Source organism: Corythoichthys intestinalis, chromosome 16 (genome assembly GCF_030265065.1).
Source record: "Corythoichthys intestinalis isolate RoL2023-P3 chromosome 16, ASM3026506v1, whole genome shotgun sequence".
In the NCBI taxonomy this organism is placed as follows: domain Eukaryota; kingdom Metazoa; phylum Chordata; class Actinopteri; order Syngnathiformes; family Syngnathidae; genus Corythoichthys; species Corythoichthys intestinalis.
The window spans coordinates 45,659,078-45,681,272 of NC_080410.1; the positions used below are offsets into that span (position 1 = coordinate 45,659,078).

General features: G+C 41.5%; 1 protein-coding gene across 2 annotated transcripts in view; it reads right to left on the reverse strand.

Annotated features, from left to right (window-relative positions):
• The window catches only part of ttyh2l (tweety homolog 2, like), a 121,726-nt gene that overhangs the window by 17,728 nt on the left and 81,803 nt on the right, over nt 1-22,195 (reverse strand). For both annotated transcript variants that reach the window (XM_057817344.1, XM_057817345.1), the window contains exons 7-9: nt 9,284-9,353; nt 6,312-6,367; nt 5,592-5,684 (exon numbers count right to left, since the gene is read on the reverse strand). In XM_057817344.1, the coding sequence (XP_057673327.1) occupies nt 5,592-5,684; nt 6,312-6,367; nt 9,284-9,353 (219 nt within the window). The remainder of the gene's footprint in view (nt 1-5,591; nt 5,685-6,311; nt 6,368-9,283; nt 9,354-22,195) is intronic.

Here is a 22,195-nt window from a genome sequence, read left to right on the forward strand (position 1 = left end):
CGTTTCTGCCGAAATGAATGGGAAGTTGAGGCAACCGCGACGGCGGTCCCAATCTAAGTGCGCTGTGTGGTGAATGACATAAGCGCAGCATGTGAGGTAAAAGCTAAATTATTATCATATTAAGCCAGGGGTCCCCAAACTACGGCCCGCGGGCCAGATATGGCCTGCCTCCACATTTGGTCCGGCCCCCTAAACAATTCCAGAGAGCATTTTTATTTTTTTTTTATTTTTTTGAAATAGTGTTATTTATTTCCTGGCTTTTTTCTGTGAAGAACCCAGAGAGGGTTATTTGGTTATTATCTATTCAATTAAGAGTGTTATTATTATTTATTATTATTATATTATTATTAGGGCTGTCAAAATTATCGCGTGAACGGGCGGTAATTAATTTCTTTAATCAATCACGTTAAAATATTTGACGCAATTAACCCACATACCCCGTTCAAACAGATTAAAATGACAGCAGTGTCATGGCCACTTGTTACTTGTGTGTTTTTTGTCTCCCTCTGCTGGCGCTTTGGTGCAGGTGATTTTATGGGTTTAAGCACCATGAGAATTGTGTAATTATTGACATCAACAATGGCGAGCTACTAGTTTATTTTTTTTGATTGAAAATTTTACAAATTTTATTAAAACAAAAACATTATGAGAGATTTTAATATAAAATATCTATAACTTGTACTCATATTTATCTTTTAAGAACTACTACAAGTCTTTCTATCCGTGGATCGCTTTAACAGAATGTTAAGAATGTTAATGCCATCTTGTTGATTTATTGTAATAATAAACAAATACAATATTTATGTACAGTATGTTGAATGTATATATCTGTCTTGTGTCTTATCCTTCCATTCCAACAATAATTTACAGAAAAATATGGCATATTTTATGGATGGTTTGAATTGCAATTAATTGCGATTAGTTATGATTAATTAATTTTTAAGCTGTGATTAACTCGATTAAAAATTTTAAGCGTTTGACAGCCCTAATTATTATTTTTATTTTATTTACTTTTGTTCCGTGAAGAATCCAGAAAGGGTTATTTGATTGTGGCTTTCTGAAAAACAATAAATTATTACATTTAGGCACTCCTGCAATCGTCACACTTTTTCTGTTACAAACTGTCCCCGGCCCCTCATCAGAGAAGGGAAAAGTTATGTGGCTCTCACAGGAAGAAGTTTGGGGACCCCTGTATTAAGCGATGGATTGAACTAGGCATTAGAAGCCGATTTTTGTGCTTGCGATAGCCGAATTCTATTTCTACTATCGGTTCATTGAATATTTAATGGCTAATTACTCTCGAATGGTAAGTTTACTATCGATACAGCTGTATCTCTCACCTGTAAAACCGGATATCCGGTCGAATCGGTTTATCGTTCTCAAGCTTACTCTGACTGCGACAGAGAACCTCAATCCATGCATGTATATGATATCATATTTACCATTAAAAATGTTACCATTGATCTGTAAACTAGGCTAATCAAGCCATTTCATATTTGATTACCTATTATTGCAGAAAAATCAAAAAAAGCGAAGGCTAATTTTTCAACAATTCTGAATCCAAAATAAAGATGTCCCGATCGATCGGGTCCGATCACGTCATTTTCAAAGTATCGGTATCGGCAAAAAAATATCGGACATGCCTTTTTTAAATATATATGTATTTTTTAATTAAATCGTCTTCTATTTGTATTTAACGTTACGGACAAAATGCCTTACACTCATCCTGAGTCTTGAGTTTTGGCTTCAAATTTACCGTGTTAACGGCGGTAATTTAAAAAAAAAAAAGAATTACGTTAATATATTTAAAGCAATTAACGCATCCGCTCAACGACGTACTCACACATTGTCGCATTCAAATTATAATGGCACCGTTTTACCTATATAGAGAGCTAAAAGGCAGCGTAAAATGAGTAAAGTGAATTTTGGCAGTCTTTGGAGCATTTTTTTAATTGGCTAAAGCCTTACAATCCCTCTCTCAACAATTAGTAATATCGTGGAGAGCAATGTGGGTAAGCAAGGTAGTAGTTGATCTTTTTTTTTTAACAACCTATGTTATTTCTCAACGCAGAGAAGATATATCAATTGGTGCCACTACGCACATCATGGTTCCACTTCCCATCATGCATCTGGGCAGAACAGTTAAATGGCTACAGTATAATTTACTGAAAGCTCAACAAATACAGTAGATGGCAATATTTAGTCTAGGGCTGCAGTTATCAAGTATTTTAGTAATCGAGTAATCGACAGAAAATTCTATCGATTAATCGAGTAATCGGATAAAACAAATATATTTTTAGGTGAACAGCACTTCTAAATATACATGAGAAAACAAGACATTTCATCTAATCTTGAAACATTTTCAGTCAATCAATGTCTTTATTTTCGATGTATATTGTTGAAAACAGCCAACAATTGCATCTCAGATGTAACTAGAATGAAAAAAAAAAAAAGACTAATTCACTGCTTTCACTCAAAAAACTTTAGATCTCATTAAAAAATATATATACAATATATATATATATATATATATATATATATATATATATATATATATATATATATATATATATATATACACATATATACAGTGCCTTGCAAAAGTATTCGGCCCCCTTGAACCTTGCAACCTTTCGCCACATTTCAGGCTTCAAACATAAAGATATAAAATTTTAATTTTTTTGTCAAGAATCAACAACAAGTGGGACACAATCGTGAAGTGGAACAAAATTTATTGGATAATTTAAACTTTTTTAACAAATAAAAAACTGAAAAGTGGGGCGTGCAATATTATTCAGCCCCCTTGCGTTAATACTTTGTAGCGCCACCTTTTGCTCCAATTACAGCTGCAAGTCGCTTGGGGTATGTTTCTATCAGTTTTGCACAGAGAGAGACTGACATTCTTGCCCATTCTTCCTTGCAAAACAGCTCGAGCTCAGTGAGGTTGGATGGAGAGTGTTTGTGAACAGCAGTCTTCAGCTCTTTCCACAGATTCTCGATTTGATTCAGGTCTGGACTTTGACTTGGCCATTCTAACACCTGGATATGTTTATTTTTGAACCATTCCATTGTAGATTTGGTTTTATGTTTTGGATCATTGTCCTGTTGGAAGATAAATCTCCGTCCCAGTCTCAGGTCTTGTGCAGATACCAACAAGTTTTCTTCCAGAATGTTCCTGTATTTGGCTGCATCCATCTTCCCGTCAATTTTAACCATCTTCCCTGTCCCTGCTGAAGAAAAGCAGGCCCAAACCATGATGCTGCCACCACCATGTTTGACAGTGGGGATGGTGTGTTCAGGGTGATGAGCTGTGTTGCTTTTACGCCAAACATATCGTTTTGCATTGTGGGCAAAAAGTTCAATTTTGGTTTCATCTGACCAGAACACCTTCTTCCACATGTTTGGTGTGTCTCCCAGGTGGCTTGTGGCAAACTTTAAACGAGACTTTTTATGGATATCTTTGAGAAATGGCTTTCTTCTTGCCACTCTTCCATAAAGGCCAGATTTGTGCAGTGTACGACTGATTGTTGTCCTATGGACAGACTCTCCCACCTCAGCTGTAGATCTCTGCAGTTCATCCAGAGTGATCATGGGCCTCTTGGCTGCATCTCTGATCAGTTTTTCTCCTTGTTTGAGAAGAAAGTATGGAAGGACGGCCGGGTCTTGGTAGATTTGCAGTGGTCTGATGCTCCTTCCATTTCAATATGATGGCTTGCACAGTGCTCCTTGAGATGTTTAAAGCTTGGGAAATCTTTTTGTATCCAAATCCGGCTTTAAACTTCTCCACAACAGTATCTTGAACCTGCCTGGTGTGTTCCTTGGTTTTCATAATGCTCTCTGCACTTTAAACAGAACCCTGAGACTATCACAGAGCAGGTGCATTTATACGGAGACTTGATTACACACAGGCGGATTCTATTTATCATCATCGGCCATTTAGGACAACATTGGATCATTCAGAGGTCCTCACTGAACTTTTGAAGTGAGTTTGCTGCACTGAAAGTAAAGGGGCCGAATAATATTGCACGCCCCACTTTTCAGTTTTTTATTTGTTAAAAAAGTTTAAATTATCCAATAAATGTTGTTCCACTTAATGATTGTGTCCCACTTGTTGTTGATTCTTGACAAAAAAATTAAATTTCATATCTTTATGTTTGAAGCCTGAAATGTGGCGAAAGGTTGCAAGGTTCAAGGGGGGCAAACACTTTTGCAAGGCACTGTATATATATATATATATATATATATATATATATATATATATATATATATTTTTTAAATTTATATATATATATATATATATATATATATATACACACACACACACACACATCACTCAAAAGTTAGGAATTTTTCCCACATGTTCCAATTGAATTTCTATTTGTTTCAAGCCATTTTTAAGTTCTAGTTAAGTTTTAAGTTAGTCTAAACTGTAAGTCCTGATAGGGTATTGAGTTTTTGCAGTGTTCAAAATAAATGTATGATACAGGCTGTATTGGAGCACATTAGGGACCAGTGCAACTTGGTGTTTTATCCAGCAATGACTACTGAGCTAAAATTGATAGTTAGCATTGTTGAGTTTTTATTTTACACCCTCATCACTCCACAACTCTATGTTATGTTAAAGCCTGTATGTAAGACACGTTAGCCATGCATCGACAGTGGTCATAATAAAATGGTCATAATAAATAGCGGTCATAATAAATAGAAACCTAGCCCTCCGCAGGGCTAACGTTACGTGAGTTGGTGACATTAACGTTAATCTTATTTATTAGCGCTTAGCGCTCTTTATTAGCGCTTAACGCTCTACTGCTTTAAGATGGTGGCTGTTTACTAACGCTGCCCAGACGCGGCCGAGTATGTCATTTCGCATCTAGTTCAACATACATGTGATCTCTATGAGACTCATCAGACGCTACCTGCTACCAACGTAGCATCATCATCGGGCTAGTATTTAGCAATGTCGGCAGCGTTTGTAGCGGCTGTCGGCTGCTATAAGTTTTTTTTTTTTGTTCTTCCTTTACGCACGTGGCATCAAAGCGTTGTCCCGCATTAAAAGTAGTCCGAGCAAAATGTGATGCTTAGAGCTGACAAAATAAACGATTACTCGAGGTGAATGAAATTACTCGGATCAGTTTTTAAACTCGAGTTGCTCAAGTATTCATTTCAGCTCTAATTTAGTCACAATATACAAAGTCACATTTATCATTTAAGAATTATAAGTCTTTCTATCTGTGGATCCCTCTCACAGAAAGAATATTAATAATGTAAATGCCATCTTGAGGATTTATTGTCATTATAAACACATACAGTACTTATGTACTGTATGTTGAATGTATATATTCGTCCGAGTTTTATTCATTTTTTTCTTAATGCATTGCCAAGATGTATATGATCGAGAAAAATTATCGGGAATGATTGGAACTGAATCGGGAGCAAAAAAAAAAAAAAAGCAATCGGATCGGGAAATATCAGGATCGGCAGATACTCAAACTAAAACGATCGGGATCAGATCGGGAACAAAAAAACATGATCGGAACAACCCTAATCCAAAATGCTCCCAATTCTGGTTGTTGTGTAAATTACTGGTGTACCTCAGCGGTAGGAAAGACGGGCACCGAGAACTGCAGCAAACCCTGGATTTGGATCTGCATAGTGGTCAGCGAGCGCTGACAGATCGTCAGAGACTGCGTACACAAAAGAGGATCACGTTAATAAGTACGTGCAATGTCCACAAACAATTTGTCATTAACTACTGCAAAGTAATGTGCTTAAATACGGCTCGACCTCTTAATAGCGATGCCACCCAAACAATACAGTTGATCAGAAGACTAGATTATCCTTAGCCCCTTAACAAGTCTCCCTTAATCCCTAAATGGATACCGTGAACGTGAGGTGAAACAATCATCGCTTGTGGATTTGAAGGCTGCGATGATGAAAAATGCATACACAAATAGTGAATATTCATCATATTACAAAAACGTATTCATTTCAATAGGGTTTTGCACAGTAATTCACTCACTATGTTAATATCAAACATGTTTACTTGTATGCATCTGAACATCAAGTTTCCTAATTACAGTCGCAATGCATTGCTGTTGTTGTGTACAATAAGCGTCATTATGCAAGCTGAGAATGAATAAAGCATGTTGCGCGAGAGTGCCCCGAGGCATATATTAAGCAACGGGGCTAAGAGGCAGAATGTGTCGCTTGAACTAATTCCATACGTGATGGTGCACATTTCCTGACGCGCTTGATAAAATGACGACAAAGCTCATCTTTGTTTTCCCGTCGATGTGTGTGAGAGTTTGTACCTGCTGGAAGGGGTTGGGTAGATTGGAACTGCAGAACAAATAATAGTGGGCAACATCTACAGGGTGAGAAAAACACTTTAAGTAGGCATTCATATTTAATGATACAGCTCTGGAAATAATTTAGAGAACAAAAACATGAGAATGTTATCTGTAAAGAAGAAATGGATCATTTTGCAGTAAATTTTCCATAGCTGTATTTCAAGGGCGTAGGTTTGCATAGGGACTGTAGGGACATAACACTACCAACTTTTCAGGATGGTCAAATTATCCCCACCAACTTTTGAGCAACCTTATTAGCATAATATAATGACTTCAGATATATAGGTCATTTTTATTGTCTTCTTATATGTTGTAAGGACAGAATTGATCCAACCATTATTAAGTGAATTACAGTACTTATGTTCAGACCCCTTATGTACACTGACTAGAGCTGGGCACCTAACGATTCGATTACGATTACGATTCAGAGGCTCCGATTCGATTATAAAACGATTATTGATGCACCCCCCTCCTTTTTTTTTTTTTTTTTTTTTTGAATAAATGTTTTGTACATTAGTTACAAAATTGTTCAAAAATCCTCTCAGGCTAAACCAAACTACTATTTCCGTATCAAGTTAGCATATAACAGTAAACAAATATACAAAAATAACAGTAAATAAAATTCTCCAGTCCCCATTCTGTATCAGTAGCTTTAAACTACATTCAATTAATTTAATGTTGTGAATCAACTGTTACAGTTGTTAAAATTGCTCCCCTTATTCCATAATTTCCCTTCTGTCTACTTTTGTCAAAGTCAAGACAAGATTCTGCTGATTTAGGAGTACAGTATTTTAGATAAAAAGTTAATTAGGTTCGCTACAACAGCCTTCTAGAGAAGTCACTGCTTTAGTACTGCTTTAAGATGGCGGCTGTTTACTAATGCCGGAAAGTCTGTCATTTCGCATCTCGGTTCAATAATACATGTTCTAACACCGCCTTCGTCTGTCATTTTGCATCTAGTTCTATATATATATGATATCTACTGCAGCCGTCTGTTTGTAGCAACTAGCAACCCGGCGTTGTTTGTAGCGGCTGTCGGCCGCAGTCAGGTATGATAGTTTTTTTTTTTATCTAGCGGCATGAGTTGAACATGATATTTACTCTCGGTCCATCCCTCATTGCGTCCCAAAGACTGCGCTGACTGTGTTTTACTTCCGTTTTACCTGGTATAATTCAATAATCGGAATTTGGATGTTTGTGAATCGTTCTCGAATCTTCCACGGCTGAATCACAAATAATCTAAGAATCGGAAATTTCGCACGCCTCTAACACTGACCCCTTTTCACTTGCTGAATGTGCCAGTCCATTTTTTTTCCCTCAAACGCACATTTGATTGGCTGATGACTTCAACCCCCCCCCCCCACACACACACACACACGCATTCACAGCCCGACAGAAATACAACATGCTGCCTTCAACCCTTCAAAGACGAGGGATAATAGAAGTTTTTTTCCACCAGCAGCAGCCACTCTAACTAATGTAAAAAGACGTCAATGTTGTGGAGGTGGGGAACACTCCACTAATTTTGCTACTGCTACATTGCTTCAAGTTGATTTTACTCACTTATATTACTTGAAATAAGAAAAACAGCTAGCTTGAAAATAAGCTTAAAAGACTTATTTTAAGCAAAAAGTAATTTAAAAAGTAGGGCTGTCAAAATTATCGCGTTAACGGGCGGTAATTAATTTTTTAAATTTATCACGTTAAAATATTTGACGCAATTAACGCACATGCCCCGCTCAGGTTAAAATGACAGCAGTGTAATGTCTGCCTGTTACTTGTTACCTGTTTTTTGTTGTTTGGCGCCCTCTGCTGGCGCTTGGGTCCAAATGATTTTATGGGTTTGGTGAGTGAGCATGGTGTAATGACATCAACAATGGCGAGCTACTAGTTTATTTTTTGATTGCAAATTGTACAAATTTTAATAAAACGGAAACATTAAGAGGGCTTTTAATATAAAATTTCTATAACTTGAACTAACATTAATCTTTTAAGAACTACAAGTTTTTCTATCCATGGATCGCTTTAAGAGAATGTTAATAATGTTAATGCCATCTTGTTTATTTTATAATAAAGAAATACAGTACTTATGTAGAGTATGTTGAATGTATATATCCGTCTTGTGTCTTATCTTTTCATTGTAACAATAATTTACAGAAAAATATGGCATATTTTATTGATGGTTTGAATTGCGATTAATTACGATTAATTAATTTTTAAGCTGTAATTAACTCGATTAAAAAATTTAATCGTTTGACAGTCCTAGTAAAAAGACGTCAATGTTGTGGTGGTGGGGAACACTCCACTAATTTTGCTACTGCTACATTGCTTCAAGTCGATTTTACTCACTTATATTACTTGAAATAAGAAAACCAGCTAGCTTGAAAATAAGCTTAACAGACTTATTTTAAGCAAAATGTTAGTATATTTAATCTTAAAAGAAAAACTTGTTTGTCAGAAATGTTATTAATCCAAGAATATTATTCAAAACATTATTCGAAAGAATTTTCTTTCTTGATTTAGGTGAAAAATACTTTTAGATGTATGGGCTCAATACGAGCTAATAGTAATATTTACTTAAAGTAAGTGGAAGAATCTGACGCATTAATCTGTTAACTAGCCTTTAACACTCAAAAAAAGATTTAAAATGATCAGATTGAGACGTTATGAATTTGCAGTGTGAAAGTTAGTATAGGTCAACACAGATTTATTTTGCATTAATCATTTAGCCTATCAATGAATTAGGTTCATATTGGTGAGAAATGTAGCCCTGACACCCATTCACCAAATGGGTTTGGTCTTTCTTGTTAATGTCGAGTCCCCAGCAAAAAGTGTACATGTAGGTTATGCTGTTATATTGTCCCTACCAATATTAAGGCCAAACCCACGCCCTTGCTGTTTTTACAATGTCACTTGTGCATTCAATGAATTACCAGCGCTGAGGAAATCTTTGGTTTGGTTCACGATGAACTTGGCAGGAGACACGCAGAAGTCACTGGTCCCCTGCATGACAACACATCAAAACATGCTAATAAACACAACACACTAAAGTGCCACAATTTGACATTTTACAATGCAAAAAGCCTACTGGCAGCCCGCCATGTTTTGAACCAGAAAGGCACAGTTTTGAACAGGCATGAAAATGGGTCAGGAGTTAAAAAGGTGAGAAGGGTGTGGAGGAAATATGTTCCAGTACACTGTACAACTAGGGCTGTCCCAAATGACTAATTTTCTCCCGATTATTCAGCCTACTATTTTTACGATTAGTCGACTAATTTAATAATTTTTTCCCCCGTTTTTTTTTTTTTACTAATTTAGCAATGAAATTTTTTATGACGCTTATTAATTCACAAAAATATTTTGGACCAATTGAATTCATTATAACAGTACAAATTAACACGTAAATAACAATAATAAATCACAAATAAAAAATTAGGTCAAATGCTGATAATGTTAACTAGAGCAAAAGAATGAAATGTAAACAGATTCAGAACACTGACTTCGCCTTTCCAACATGATTCAAAACAATTCTTAAAAAAATATGGCGGAAAACACTAAGGTGACTTGAAGTTCTGCTCTGAGACCCCTAATTGGGCAAAATTTCAAAATTTTCCTACATGCATGTGCATAGGCGGATCTACTATTCAGGCGAAGTAGGCGATTGCCTTAGGCTCCCAACCAGTAGGGGGCCCCTACTGGTTGGGGCCCCCTACAACTATTCGTCATGTAGAATTACGTCAGCATACCAAACAAACAAATAACAAAACAAAAAAGAAAGCCATTTGAATGCTGCATTTATATTATCTCTCCCCCACACACACGCACTGCAATGGACTGTTCCACTACGACGGACTGTGTATCAGTCGCTTAGCTTCATTTAGCGCCGTTTAGCTTCGCTTAGCTCCGTTTAGCATCAGTTAGCTCCGCTTAGCTGTTTGTTAGCTTCACTTAGCTCTCCCACGTTTTTCACGCCACTAAGCTCGCTATTTTTACAGCTCACTTGCTACTTTGCACGTCGGCTATCGTTTATTTTGAACACATGAGCGAACGTGCTCTCCATGAGAGCCAAAGTGCAGTGAGGGAGAAGTTGAGAACAGGCCACTAATGCCTCTTTTAACTTTCTTCTTCTTCTTCACACCGAACATAAAATACACGACATTACACCCTGTGGCGAAGCAATGCAGTACAGTTTCAATCAGTCATACAATAACACTCAACAGCTGGTTAACAGCGAAAAAAACCTCCGGTGAACATTTCAAAATAAAAGCAGTGTAGAATCTGTATTCTGTAGTATTTACTCAACATATTATAATATTAATTCTGAAGTATGTGGGATTAACTCCATGTTTAAAATGACACGGATTTTAACAATAAAACACTCGACACAAAACGAATGGTGTTCAAATGTCCATCTAGTTTTGATCAATATGTAAATCTAGTAGATTAAATTAGCCAAATTTGCTTCACAAAAGTCCGCTATCTTAAATGCTAAGAATGCTAATGTATTTACAATTCTCATAGCAAATCACTTAAATGTAACTCCATTAACTGTAATTACAAATGTTTACGCCAACATACAGTGCCTTGCAAAAGTATTCGGCCCCCTTGAATCTTGCAACCTTTCGCCACATTTCAGGCTTCAAACATAAAGATAGGAAATTTAATTTTTTTGTCAAGAATCAACAACAAGTGGGACACAATCGTGAAGTGGAACAACATTTACTGGATAATTTAAACTTTTTTAACAAATAAAAAACTGAAAAGTGGGGCGTGCAATATTATTCGGTCCCTTTACTTTCAGTGCAGCAAACTCACTCCAGAAGTTCAGTGAGGATCTCTGAATGATCCAATGTTGTCCTAAATGACCAATGATGATAAATAGAATCCACCTGTGTGTAATCAAGTCTCCGTATAAATGCACCTGCTCTGTGATAGTCTCAGGGTTCTGTTTAAAGTGCAGAGAGCATTATGAAAACCAAGGAACACACCAGGCAGGTCCGAAATACTGTTGTGGAGAAGTTTAAAGCCGGATTTGGATACAAAAAGATTTCCCAGGCTTTAAACATTTCAAGGAGCACTGTGCAAGCCATCATATTGAAATGGAAGGAGCATCAGACCACTGCAAATCTACCAAGACCCGGCCGTCCTTCCAAACTTTCTTCTCAAACAAGGAGAAAACTGATCAGAGATGCAGCCAAGAGGCCCATGATCACTCTGGATGAACTGCAGAGATCTACAGCTGAGGTGGGAGAGTCTGTCTATAGGACAACAATCAGTCGTACACTCCACAAATCTGGCCTTTATGGAAGAGTGGCAAGAAGAAAGCCATTTCTCAAAGATATCCATCAAAAGTCTCGTTTAAAGTTTGCCACAAGCCACCTGGGAGACACACCAAACATGTGGAAGAAGGTGCTCTGGTCAGATGAAACCAAAATTGAACTTTTTGGCCACAGTGCAAAACGATATGTTTGGCGTAAAAGCAACACAGCTCATCACCCTGAACACACCATCCCCACTGTCAAACATGGTGGTGGCAGCATCATGGTTTGGGCCTGCTTTTCTTCAGCAGGGACAGGGAAGATGGTTAAAATTGACGGGAAGATGGATGCAGCCAAATACAGGAACATTCTGGAAGAAAACCTGTTGGTATCTGCACAAGACCTGAGACTGGGACGGAGATTTATCTTCCAACATTACAATGATCCAAAACATAAAGCCAAATCTACAATGGAATGGTTCAAAAATAAACATATCCAGGTGTTAGAATGGCCAAGTCAAAGTCCAGACCTGAATCAAATCGAGAATCTGTGGAAAGAGCTGAAGACTGCTGTTCACAAACAGTCTCCATCCAACCTCACTGAGCTCGAGCTGTTTTGCAAGGAAGAATGGGCAAGAATGTCAGTCTCTCGATGTGCAAAACTGATAGAAACATACCCCAAGCGACTTGCAGCTGTAATTGGAGCAAAAGGTGGCGCTACAAAGTATTAACGCAAGGGGGCCGAATAATATTGCACGCCCCACTTTTCAGTTTTTATTTGTTAAAAAAGTTTAAATTATCCAATAATTTTTTTTCCACTTCACGATTGTGTCCCACTTGTTGATTCTTGACAAAAAATTAAAATTTTATATCTTTATGTTTGAAGCCTGAAATGTGGTGAAAGGTTGCAAGGTTCAAGGGGGCCGAATACTTTTGCAAGGCACTGTATAGACAAGTTTCCGAGGTACTTCCGCTTTACTTCTTTATGTCTGCCTACAACTTCAGTTTTCAATTTTTTTACCATTGACTTCAATGGCGCTGGAGTGGTATCACTCACTAAAAACCCTAATAAACCACGATTTGGAAATACCGCATCCTTCTGCCATCTCGACACGGAAAGACAACATAAAGAAGTGGACGAGGGTGACCAAGTAAAATATTATCGTATTTTACTGACTCAATGGCTGTGGATGGAAACCGGATGTAGAACCAAGCCAGTGCCTTAATGCTCTGTACCACAAACCATGGGTGCTGGTAACATTGGACGGAGACGTCGAAACTGCACGCTGTACATTTATCGCGTGTCCCGGGCGTTCGTGTAGACATGCAGCTGCTGTGTTATGGAAGGTATGTACTCCAAAAATAGGAAACCTAAAATCTGGCGCATGAAATGAGTTGTTGCCTTTGCTATTGATATTATGATGATGATTGTACAGTGGGGCAAATAAGTATTTAGTCAACCACTAATTGTGCAATTTCTCCCACTTGAAAATATTAGAGGCCTGTAATTGTCAACATGGGTAAACCTCAAACACGAGAGACAGAATGTGGAAAAAAAAAAAACAGAAAATCACATTGTTTGATTTTTAAAGAATTTATTTGCAAATCATGGTGGAAAATAAGTATTTGGTCAATACCAAAAGTTCATCTCAATACTTTGTTATGTACCTTTTGTTGACAATAACGGAGGCCAAACGTTTTCTGTCACTCTTCACAAGCTTTTCACACACTGTTGCTGGTATTTTGACCCATTCCGCCATGCAGATCTCCTCTAGAGCAGTGATGTTTTGGGGCTGTCGTTGGGCAACGCGGACTTTCAACTCCCTCCACAGATTTTCTATGGGGTTGAGACCTGGAGGCTGGCTAGGCCACTCCAGGACCTTGAAATGCTTCTTATGAAGCCACTCCTTTGTTGCCCTGGCTGTGTGTTTGGGATCATTGTCATGCTGAAAGACCCAGCCACGTCTCATTTTCAATGCCCATGCTGATGGAAGGAGATTTTCAGTCAAAATCTCTCGATACATGGCCCCATTCGTTCTTTCCTTTACACAGATCAGTCATCCTGGTCCCTTTGCACAAAAACAGCCCCAAAGCATGATGTTTCCACCCCCATGTTTCACAGCGGGTATGGTTCAATTCAGTATTATTTTTCCTCCAAACACGAGAATCTGTGTTTCTACCACAAAGTTCTATTTTGGTTTCACCTGACCATAACATAGTCTCCCGGTCCTCTTCTGGATCATCCAAATGCTCTCTAGCGAACCGCAGACGGGCCTGGACGTGTACTTTCTTCAGCAGGGGTACACGTCTGGCAGTGCAGGATTTTGAGTCCCTGGCGGCGCATTGTGTTACTGATAGTAGCCTTTGTTACTGTGGTTCCAGCTCTCTGTAGGTCATTCACTTGGTCCACACGTGTGGTTCTGGGATTTTTGCTTACCGTTCTTGTTATTATTTTGACGCCACGGGGTGAGCAGGGAGTTGAAAGTCCGTGTTGCCTAATGATAGCCCCAAAACATCACTGCACTAGAGGAGATCTGCATAGAGGAATGGGCCAAAATACCAGCAACAGTGTGTGAAAAGCTTGTGAAGAGTTACAGAAAACGTTTGGCCTACGTTATTGCCAACAAAGGGTACATAACAAAGTATTGAGATTAACTTTTGGTATTGACCAAATACTTATTTTCCACCATGATTTGCAAATAAATTCTTTAAAAAAAAAATCAAACAATATGATTTTCTGTTGTTTTTTTCCCACATTCTGTCTCTCGTGGTGGGTGACTAAATACTTATTTTATTTTGGGGGTTGTACAAAGTATTAACACCAGGGGTGCTAATATTTGTGACACACATTATTTGATTTCAAATAATTATTTCTTTATGTGGAATTTTTTACCCACTGAATGAATGCACTTGTATTGAAGGTTGGATTTTTCTCTTTTTTCCCATTAAGGTCCCATATTATTTGAATTAAAAAAAAATTATTAGAAGCTAAAAAACACATCTTAACCAGGGGTGCCAATGATTATGGAGGGCACTGTATTTTATAAGCGATCATCATCACCTGCTGTTAGAGTGACCACTTGTGTTTGGGTGGCTTTTCTCTAGGTTCTTCAGCTTTCTAGCCTCTAAATCATTCACAGGCAAAAAATGGTCTATTGTCTTTAAGTGCTCTGCGACCGACTGAAGAAAATGGATTGACGTATGGAGTGTAAATAAAAGCCTCCCTTCTTATTAAAGCCCTACTCTCTATAGATGGAGTACACTATGCACTGAGAATGACTAAACAGCCTCTGTACTGTAGCATATAGTCACTACAGGAGAATGTATATTACTGAATGTGAGAAGGGGAAATGATGACGATGTTGATCCTACAAATTTCTGGAAGACGCATGCATATTTAATGAGCTCCAACATCATCAACATGTCGAATGCAATGCGGGTGAAGGCTAACATGCAGGACCCCGTGCCGACATGACATTTATTTCATGTAATTCCACCGCCGTCTTCGCTCAAACGGATGATAACCGTTGATCCATTAAAATGAAGGAAGCGGAGGTTACAGCCCGCGTTTTGTGTCGTGTATTGGCTTTGTTCGCGGGAGTACAAAGTGCAGCTTTGCTATCGATCGCCTGTCTGTTTCTTTGTGAAGTGCTGTCAGTCTCGCGCTGCAATGAAATTCTGATAAGAGAGCATCTTTAATGGGCTCCGTCGTGTGAAAGGAGGGAGATCATGGTAGCAACTAGAAGCATGTCATCCCTGATTTTTACCTGCCTCAAGCATCTCGGCAGGGAACGCCGTAGTTTGAATCCACGGGATTTTTATTTGAACATTAAACGAATCCTTCAACCATCGGAAAATTCCCTGAATATCAAAGAATTTAGATTAGTGTCAAACACAAGCTCTGATTAATTAAATATGGATTGAGATCCTGTTTGTAGATGCAGGGAGTTTTCAGTTTATTCCTGATGAATTTGAAATGTAATGAGGGAAATTACGTCAATGCAGAAAACAAATTTATTGTACTCCATTTTGGGGATGTGACAATATACCGAAAAAGTACCGTAATTTGCGCACTATAAGGGGCACTTGACTATAAACTGCCACCTACCAAATGTGACACATAAACGACAGCCGCGCTGGACTATAAGCCGTAGCTGTCCTCACTGTATTATGGGATATTTACACCAAAAGATATTAACCTGGAACACTTTTTTAGACAGTGGCATCATAAGACTGTCATAAGACCAAATGAAGCATCATGAGCTGTTTCAAGAAGCTTCATTTGGGCATAACAGTTTCCTTGGGGGAGACAGTCAACCTCTGCTGCCACCTACTGTCAACACTGTTGTTGTCCAACATGCCTCCTAGCATGCATCGCAGTGCTACAGATGCAAATAACAATCAAAATTTGTGTTCTGTGCTAATTATTTCTTCAGTTACTGTTCCAGTCGTTTGATTAATTGCTAGTTATGGTAATTGGTAACACTTTATTTGACAGTGTCACCATAAGACTGTCATTAGACAATCATAATTATGACATGATACTGTCATGAGCATTAATGAACGCATATAACAGATGTCATTTAGTGTTATCCGGCAAAGGATCTCACTTTTGCATGGATATTAAAGCTCCAAGTTAGAAATAAATGGAGTTAATGACATAATTTGCCAGATGAGACTTAATGACATCTGTCATAAGCATTCATTAAAGCAACACTTGGTAACTTTTCAGTTTTGGTCTATTTTAGCGACGCCAGTGGACATAAACGGTAGTGTTTTGCTTTAAGGTAGACTGCAGGACGGCCACTTCTTGGGAGAGGAGCAACAGTTCAAATCTCCCTCCATTTGCAGACAACTTCTCTGACTGTCGTTTGATGAACAACCAGACTTTTAGACATGGTTTTGGATCCTTTCCCAGCTTTATACAAATCAAAAATCCTTGATTGCAGGTTTTCTGACAGCTTTTTCAACCAAGCCATGATGCACATTAGACAATGCTTCTCATCAAGACATTTCTTACCAGGTGTGTGTTTTAAAGTGGGCAGGGCAGCTTTAAACCACTCATCAGTGATTGGGCACACACCTGACTTAAATTGTTTGGTAAAAATTGGTTTCAATTGCCTTTTAAAGAGCATATGACAGGAGAAAAAAAAGTCTTAAATAGCAATATTATGTGAATTAGAATCATATTTTGAGACGATTCGACTATATACAACAATTTAGCAAAGCGCAGATGACGAAAAATTAGTCTTTTAATCTGCCGGTTAGCCACGCCTACCATTATAGGGCTCTAGCGTCCCCAACAGGTGGATGACGTCAGCGGGAGAATGGGCTCATTGGTTTTACTATTCAGCCCATTGAGGGGGAATTATTCAGAACGAGGAAAACGCGACAAAGACAGCCGCAAAATGTCATTGTTTCAGTCTCTTTACGCCAATATTTTGACAGGATATTCTTTTTATCCAAGTATTTTTCCCAAATAAATATATAAATGGCTTGAGAAGGACCAGTCAGCCCGTCGAGGGGGAACTATTCACAACGAGGAAAACGCGACGAAGAGAGCTGCAAAATGTCATTGTTTCTGTCTCTTTACTTTTTTACTATTTTTACAGGATCTTCTTTTTATCCAAGTATTTTCCCCAATTGCTAAATAAATGGCATGGTCATGACAAATAACAGTCTTGTGCTAAATGGAATATGATATGATAAAAAACACTTATTCAGGACGACATGGCAAAATTACTCCATTATGGTCAAAACTGTCGACTTCATCCTTACTGTTGCACCTACCGAACGATATTTTATGACACCTAAATCGGACATATGTCATTTCCCTTCCCTGGCTTCGGAGAATGTAAACAAACCAAGAGGCGTGACAGCTAGCCGAGATGCTAACACGAACCGAGTGATGTTTCAAAGTCTTCGAAGTGGAAAATCACACATAACTAGCCCGGATTATTTGACATGACGACTGGGTTGTCAATTGTCTTCGTGGATCGGCAAACCGCCCGGCGGAGAGCAATTTACAGCTCGTTCCCCGGAGGAGGGCGGCTGCAGTTGTTGTGCAGCTAATGTGCACGAGGAGAGCTTTTTACATGCCTATCAAGGATCAAACGTAATTAGTCCTTTATTTAAAGAAAGTTTGTAGTGTTTACTTTGTAATCGCTGTATTCGTATTTGACGTAATACAAAACAAGATGTTTACTCACTTCCTCGTAAGTCCAATTGTCCCACAGTAGTGGGGCTTGTTTTGGCCAATATCCACGGTGAATGGGAACCTTTTGAAACTCCAAAACTCCCTTATACAGCAAGATTTTTCTGCAGCCGTTTGGCTGGCGTGATGCGAAAAATAAACGTATTAATCCGCAAAATCAGCTGAATCCTTGGTCCTCATACACAACAGTACGTCTGTATAGTGAAGAGGATGCCTTCATCCGTACACGTCACAGCGCCCTCCTCCTCAATGCAAGAACGAAGCCGGAAGTCACTCATTTTCATGGCGCAGGATTCAAAAAACTAAATAAATATAGCGATCGCTTCCACACACATCCAAGCGGTCCATATCATTCAGGAGCATAAAATACCGCGTCCATCCATCCATCCATTATCTTCCGCTTGTTCCGGGGTCGGGTCGCGGGGGCAGCAGCTTTAACAGGGAAGCCCAGACTTCCCTCTCCCCAGCCACTTCAACCAGCTCCTCCGGCGGGATCCCAAGGCGTTCCCAGGCCAGCCGAGAGACATAGTCTCTCCAGCGTGTCCTGGGTCGTCCCCGGGGCCTCCCGCCGGTGGGACATGCCCGGAACACCTCTCCAGGGAGGCGTCCGGGAGGCATCCGAACCAGATGCCCGAGCCACCTCAGCTGGCTCCTCTCTACGCGGAGGAGTAGCGGCTCGACGCCGAGTCCCTCCCGGATGACCGAGCTTCTCACCCTATCTCTAAGGGAGAGCCCGGACACCCTGCGGAGGAAACTCATTTCGGCCGCTTGTATCCGGGATCTTGTTCTTTCGGTCACGACCCAAAGCTCGTGACCATAGGTGAGGGCAGGAACGTAGATCGACTGGTAAATCGAGAGCTTTGCCTTTCGGCTCAGCTCCTTCTTCACCACTACGGACCGGTGCAGCGTCCGCATTACTGCAGACGCCGCACCGATTCGCCTGTCGATCTCCCGCTCCCTCCTACCGTCACTCGTGAACAAGACCCCAAGATACTTGAACTCCTCCACTTGGGGCAGGATCTCATCCCCGACCCGGAGAGGGCACTCCACCCTTTTCCGACTGAGGACCATGGTCTCGGATTTGGAGGTGCTGATCTTCATCCCAACCGCTTCACACTCAGCTGCGAACCGCTCCAGTGAGAGTTGGAGGTCACGGCTTGATGAAGCCAACAGCACTAAATCATCTGCAAAAAGCAGAGATTCAATGCTGAGGTCACCAAACCGGACCCCCTCAACGCTTCGGCTGCGCCTAGAAATTCTGTCCATAAAAGTTATGAACAAAATCGGTGACAAAGGGCAGCCTTGGCGGAGTCCAACCCTCACTGGGAACGAATTCGACTTACTGCCGGCAATGCGGACCAGACTCTGACACCGGTCGTACAGGGACCGAACAGCCCTTACCAAGGGGCTCGGTACCCCGTACTCCCGGAGCACCCTCCACAGGATTCCCCTAGGCACACGGTCGAACGCCTTCTCCAAATCCACAAAACACATGTAGACTGGTTGGGCGAACTCCCATGCACCCTCGAGGACCCTGCTGAGGGTGTAGAGCTGGTCCACTGTTCCACGGCCGGGACGAAAACCACACTGCTCCTCCTGAATCCGAGATTCGACTTCCCGACGGACCCTCCTCTCCAGCACCCCTGAATAGACTTTACCGGGGAGGCTGAGGAGTGTGATTCCTCTATAATTGGAACACACCCTCCGGTCCCCCTTTTTAAAAAGGGGGACCACCACCCCGGTCTGCCAATCCAGAGGCACTGTCCCCGATGTCCACGCGATGTTGTAGAGGCGTGTCAGCCATGACAGCCCTACAACATCCAGAGCCTTTAGGAACTCCGGGCGGATCTCATCCACCCCCGGGGCCTTGCCACCGAGGAGCTTACCAACCGCCTCAGTGACTTCAACCCCAGAGATCGAAGAGCCCACCTCAGAGTCCCCAGACTCTGCTTCCTCAAAGGAAGGCGTGTCGGTGGAATTGAGGAGGGCTTCGAAGTATTCTCTCCACCGACTCACGACGTCCCGAGTCGAGGTCAGCAGTACACCATCTTCACTATACACAGTGTTAATAGTGCACTGCTTTCCTCTCCTCAGACGCCGGATGGTGGACCAGAATTTCCTCGAAGCCATCCGGAAGTCGTTTTCCATGGCCTCACCGAACTCCTCCCATGTCCGAGTTTTTGCCTCGGCGACTGCCGAGGCCGCAGTCCACTTGGCCAGCCGGTACCTGTCAGCTGCCTCCGGAGTCCCACAGGCCAAAAAGGCCCGATAGGCCTCCTTCTTCAGCTTGACGGCATCCCTTACCACTGGTGTCCACCAGCGGGTTCGGGGATTGCCGCCACGACAGGCACCAACCACCTTACGGCCACAGCTCTGATCGGCCGCCTCAACAATGGAGGTGCGGAACATGGCCCACTCGGACTCAATGTCCCCCACCTCCCCCGGAACAAGGGAGAAGTTCTGCCGGAGGTGGGTGTTGAAACTCTTTCTGACAGGGGATTCTGCCAGACGTTCCCAGCAGACCCTCACAATACGTTTGGGCCTGCCAGGTCTGGCCAGCATCTTCCCCCGCCATCGGAGCCAACACACCACCAGGTGGTGATCGGTTGACAGCTCCGCCCCTCTCTTCACCCGAGTGTCCAAAACATGCGGCCGCAAGTCCGATGACACGATTACGAAGTCGATCATCGAACTGCGGCCTAGGGTGTCCTGGTGCCAAGTGCACATATGGACACCCCTATGTTTGAACATGGTGTTCGTTATAGACAAACCGTGACGAGCACAGAAGTCCAATAACAGAACACCACTCGGGTTCTGATCGGGGGGGCCGTTCCTCCCAATCACGCCCCTCCAGGTCTCACTATCATTGCCCACGTGAGCGTTGAAGTCCCCCAGTAGAACGAGGGAGTCCCCAGAGGGGGTGCTCTCTAGCACACCCTCCAAGGACTCCAAAAAGGGTGGGTATTCTGAACTGCTGTTCGGTGCATAAGCACAAACAACAGTTAGAACCCGTCCCCCCACCCGAAGGCGGAGGGAGGCTACCCTCTCGTCTACCGGGGTAAACCCCAACGTACAGGCGCCAAGCCGGGGGGCAATAAGTATGCCCACACCTGCCCGGCGCCTCTCACCATGGGCAACTCCAGAGTGGAAGAGAGTCCAACCCCTCTCGAGAGGATTGGTACCAGAACCCAAGCTGTGTGTGGAGGAGAGTCCGACTATATCTAGTCGGAACTTCTCTGCCTCACACACCAGCTCAGGCTCCTTCCCTGCCAGAGAGGTGACATTCCATGTCCCAAGAGTTAGCTTCAGCAGCTGGGGGTCGGACCGCCAAGGCCCCCGCCTTTGGCTGCCGCCCAACTCCCTACGCACCCGACCCCTTTGGCCCCTCCCACAGGTGGTGAGCCCATGGGAAGGGGAACCCACGTTGCCTTTTCGGGCTGAGCCCGGCCGGGCCCCATGGGGACAGGCCCGGCCACCAGACGCTTGCCTTCGAGCCCCACCTCCAGGCCTGGCTCCAGAGGGGGGCCCCGGTAACCCGCGTCCGGGCAAGGGAAACTGGGGTTCAATAATCTTGCTCATCATAAGGGGTCTTTTTGAGCCATACTTTGTCTGGCCTCTCACCTAGGACCTGTTTGCCATGGGTGACCCTACCAGGGGCTTAAAGCCCCAGACAACATAGCTCCTAGGATCATTGAGACACGCAAACCCCTCCACCACGATAAGGTGATGACTCATGGGGGGTAAAATACCGCGTGTATTATGGAATAACCATGCTTGTTCGTGTCACATGCACTTTAATGACATCTGTCATAGCATTCATTAAAGCAACACTTGGTAACTTTTCAGTTTTGGTCTATTTTAGCAACGCCGGTGGACATAAACGGGAGTGTTTTGCTTTAAGGTAAACTGCAGGACGGCCACTTCTTGGGAGAGGAGCAACAGTTCAAAACTCTCTCCATTTGTAGACAACTTCTGTGACTGTCGATTGATGAACAACCAGACTTTTAGAGAGGGTTTTGGATCCTTTCCCAGCTTTATATAAATCAAAAATCCTTGATTGCAGGTCTTCTGACAGCTCTTTCGACCAAGCCATGATGCACATCAGACAATGCTTCTCATCAATACATTTCTTACCAGGTGTGTGTTTTATAGTGGGGAGGGCAGCTTTAAACCACTCATCAGTGATTGGGCACACACCTGACTTAAATTGTTTGGTAAAAATTAGTTTCAATTGCCTTTTAAGTCTCCTTAGGCAGAGGGTTCACTTACTTATTTTTCCCCCTTCTGTCATTGTTTGCATGATATCCTCATTAACATATAAAAACCTATAAATATTTGGGTGGTTTTAGTTAACCCTTTAACACCGAACGTGTC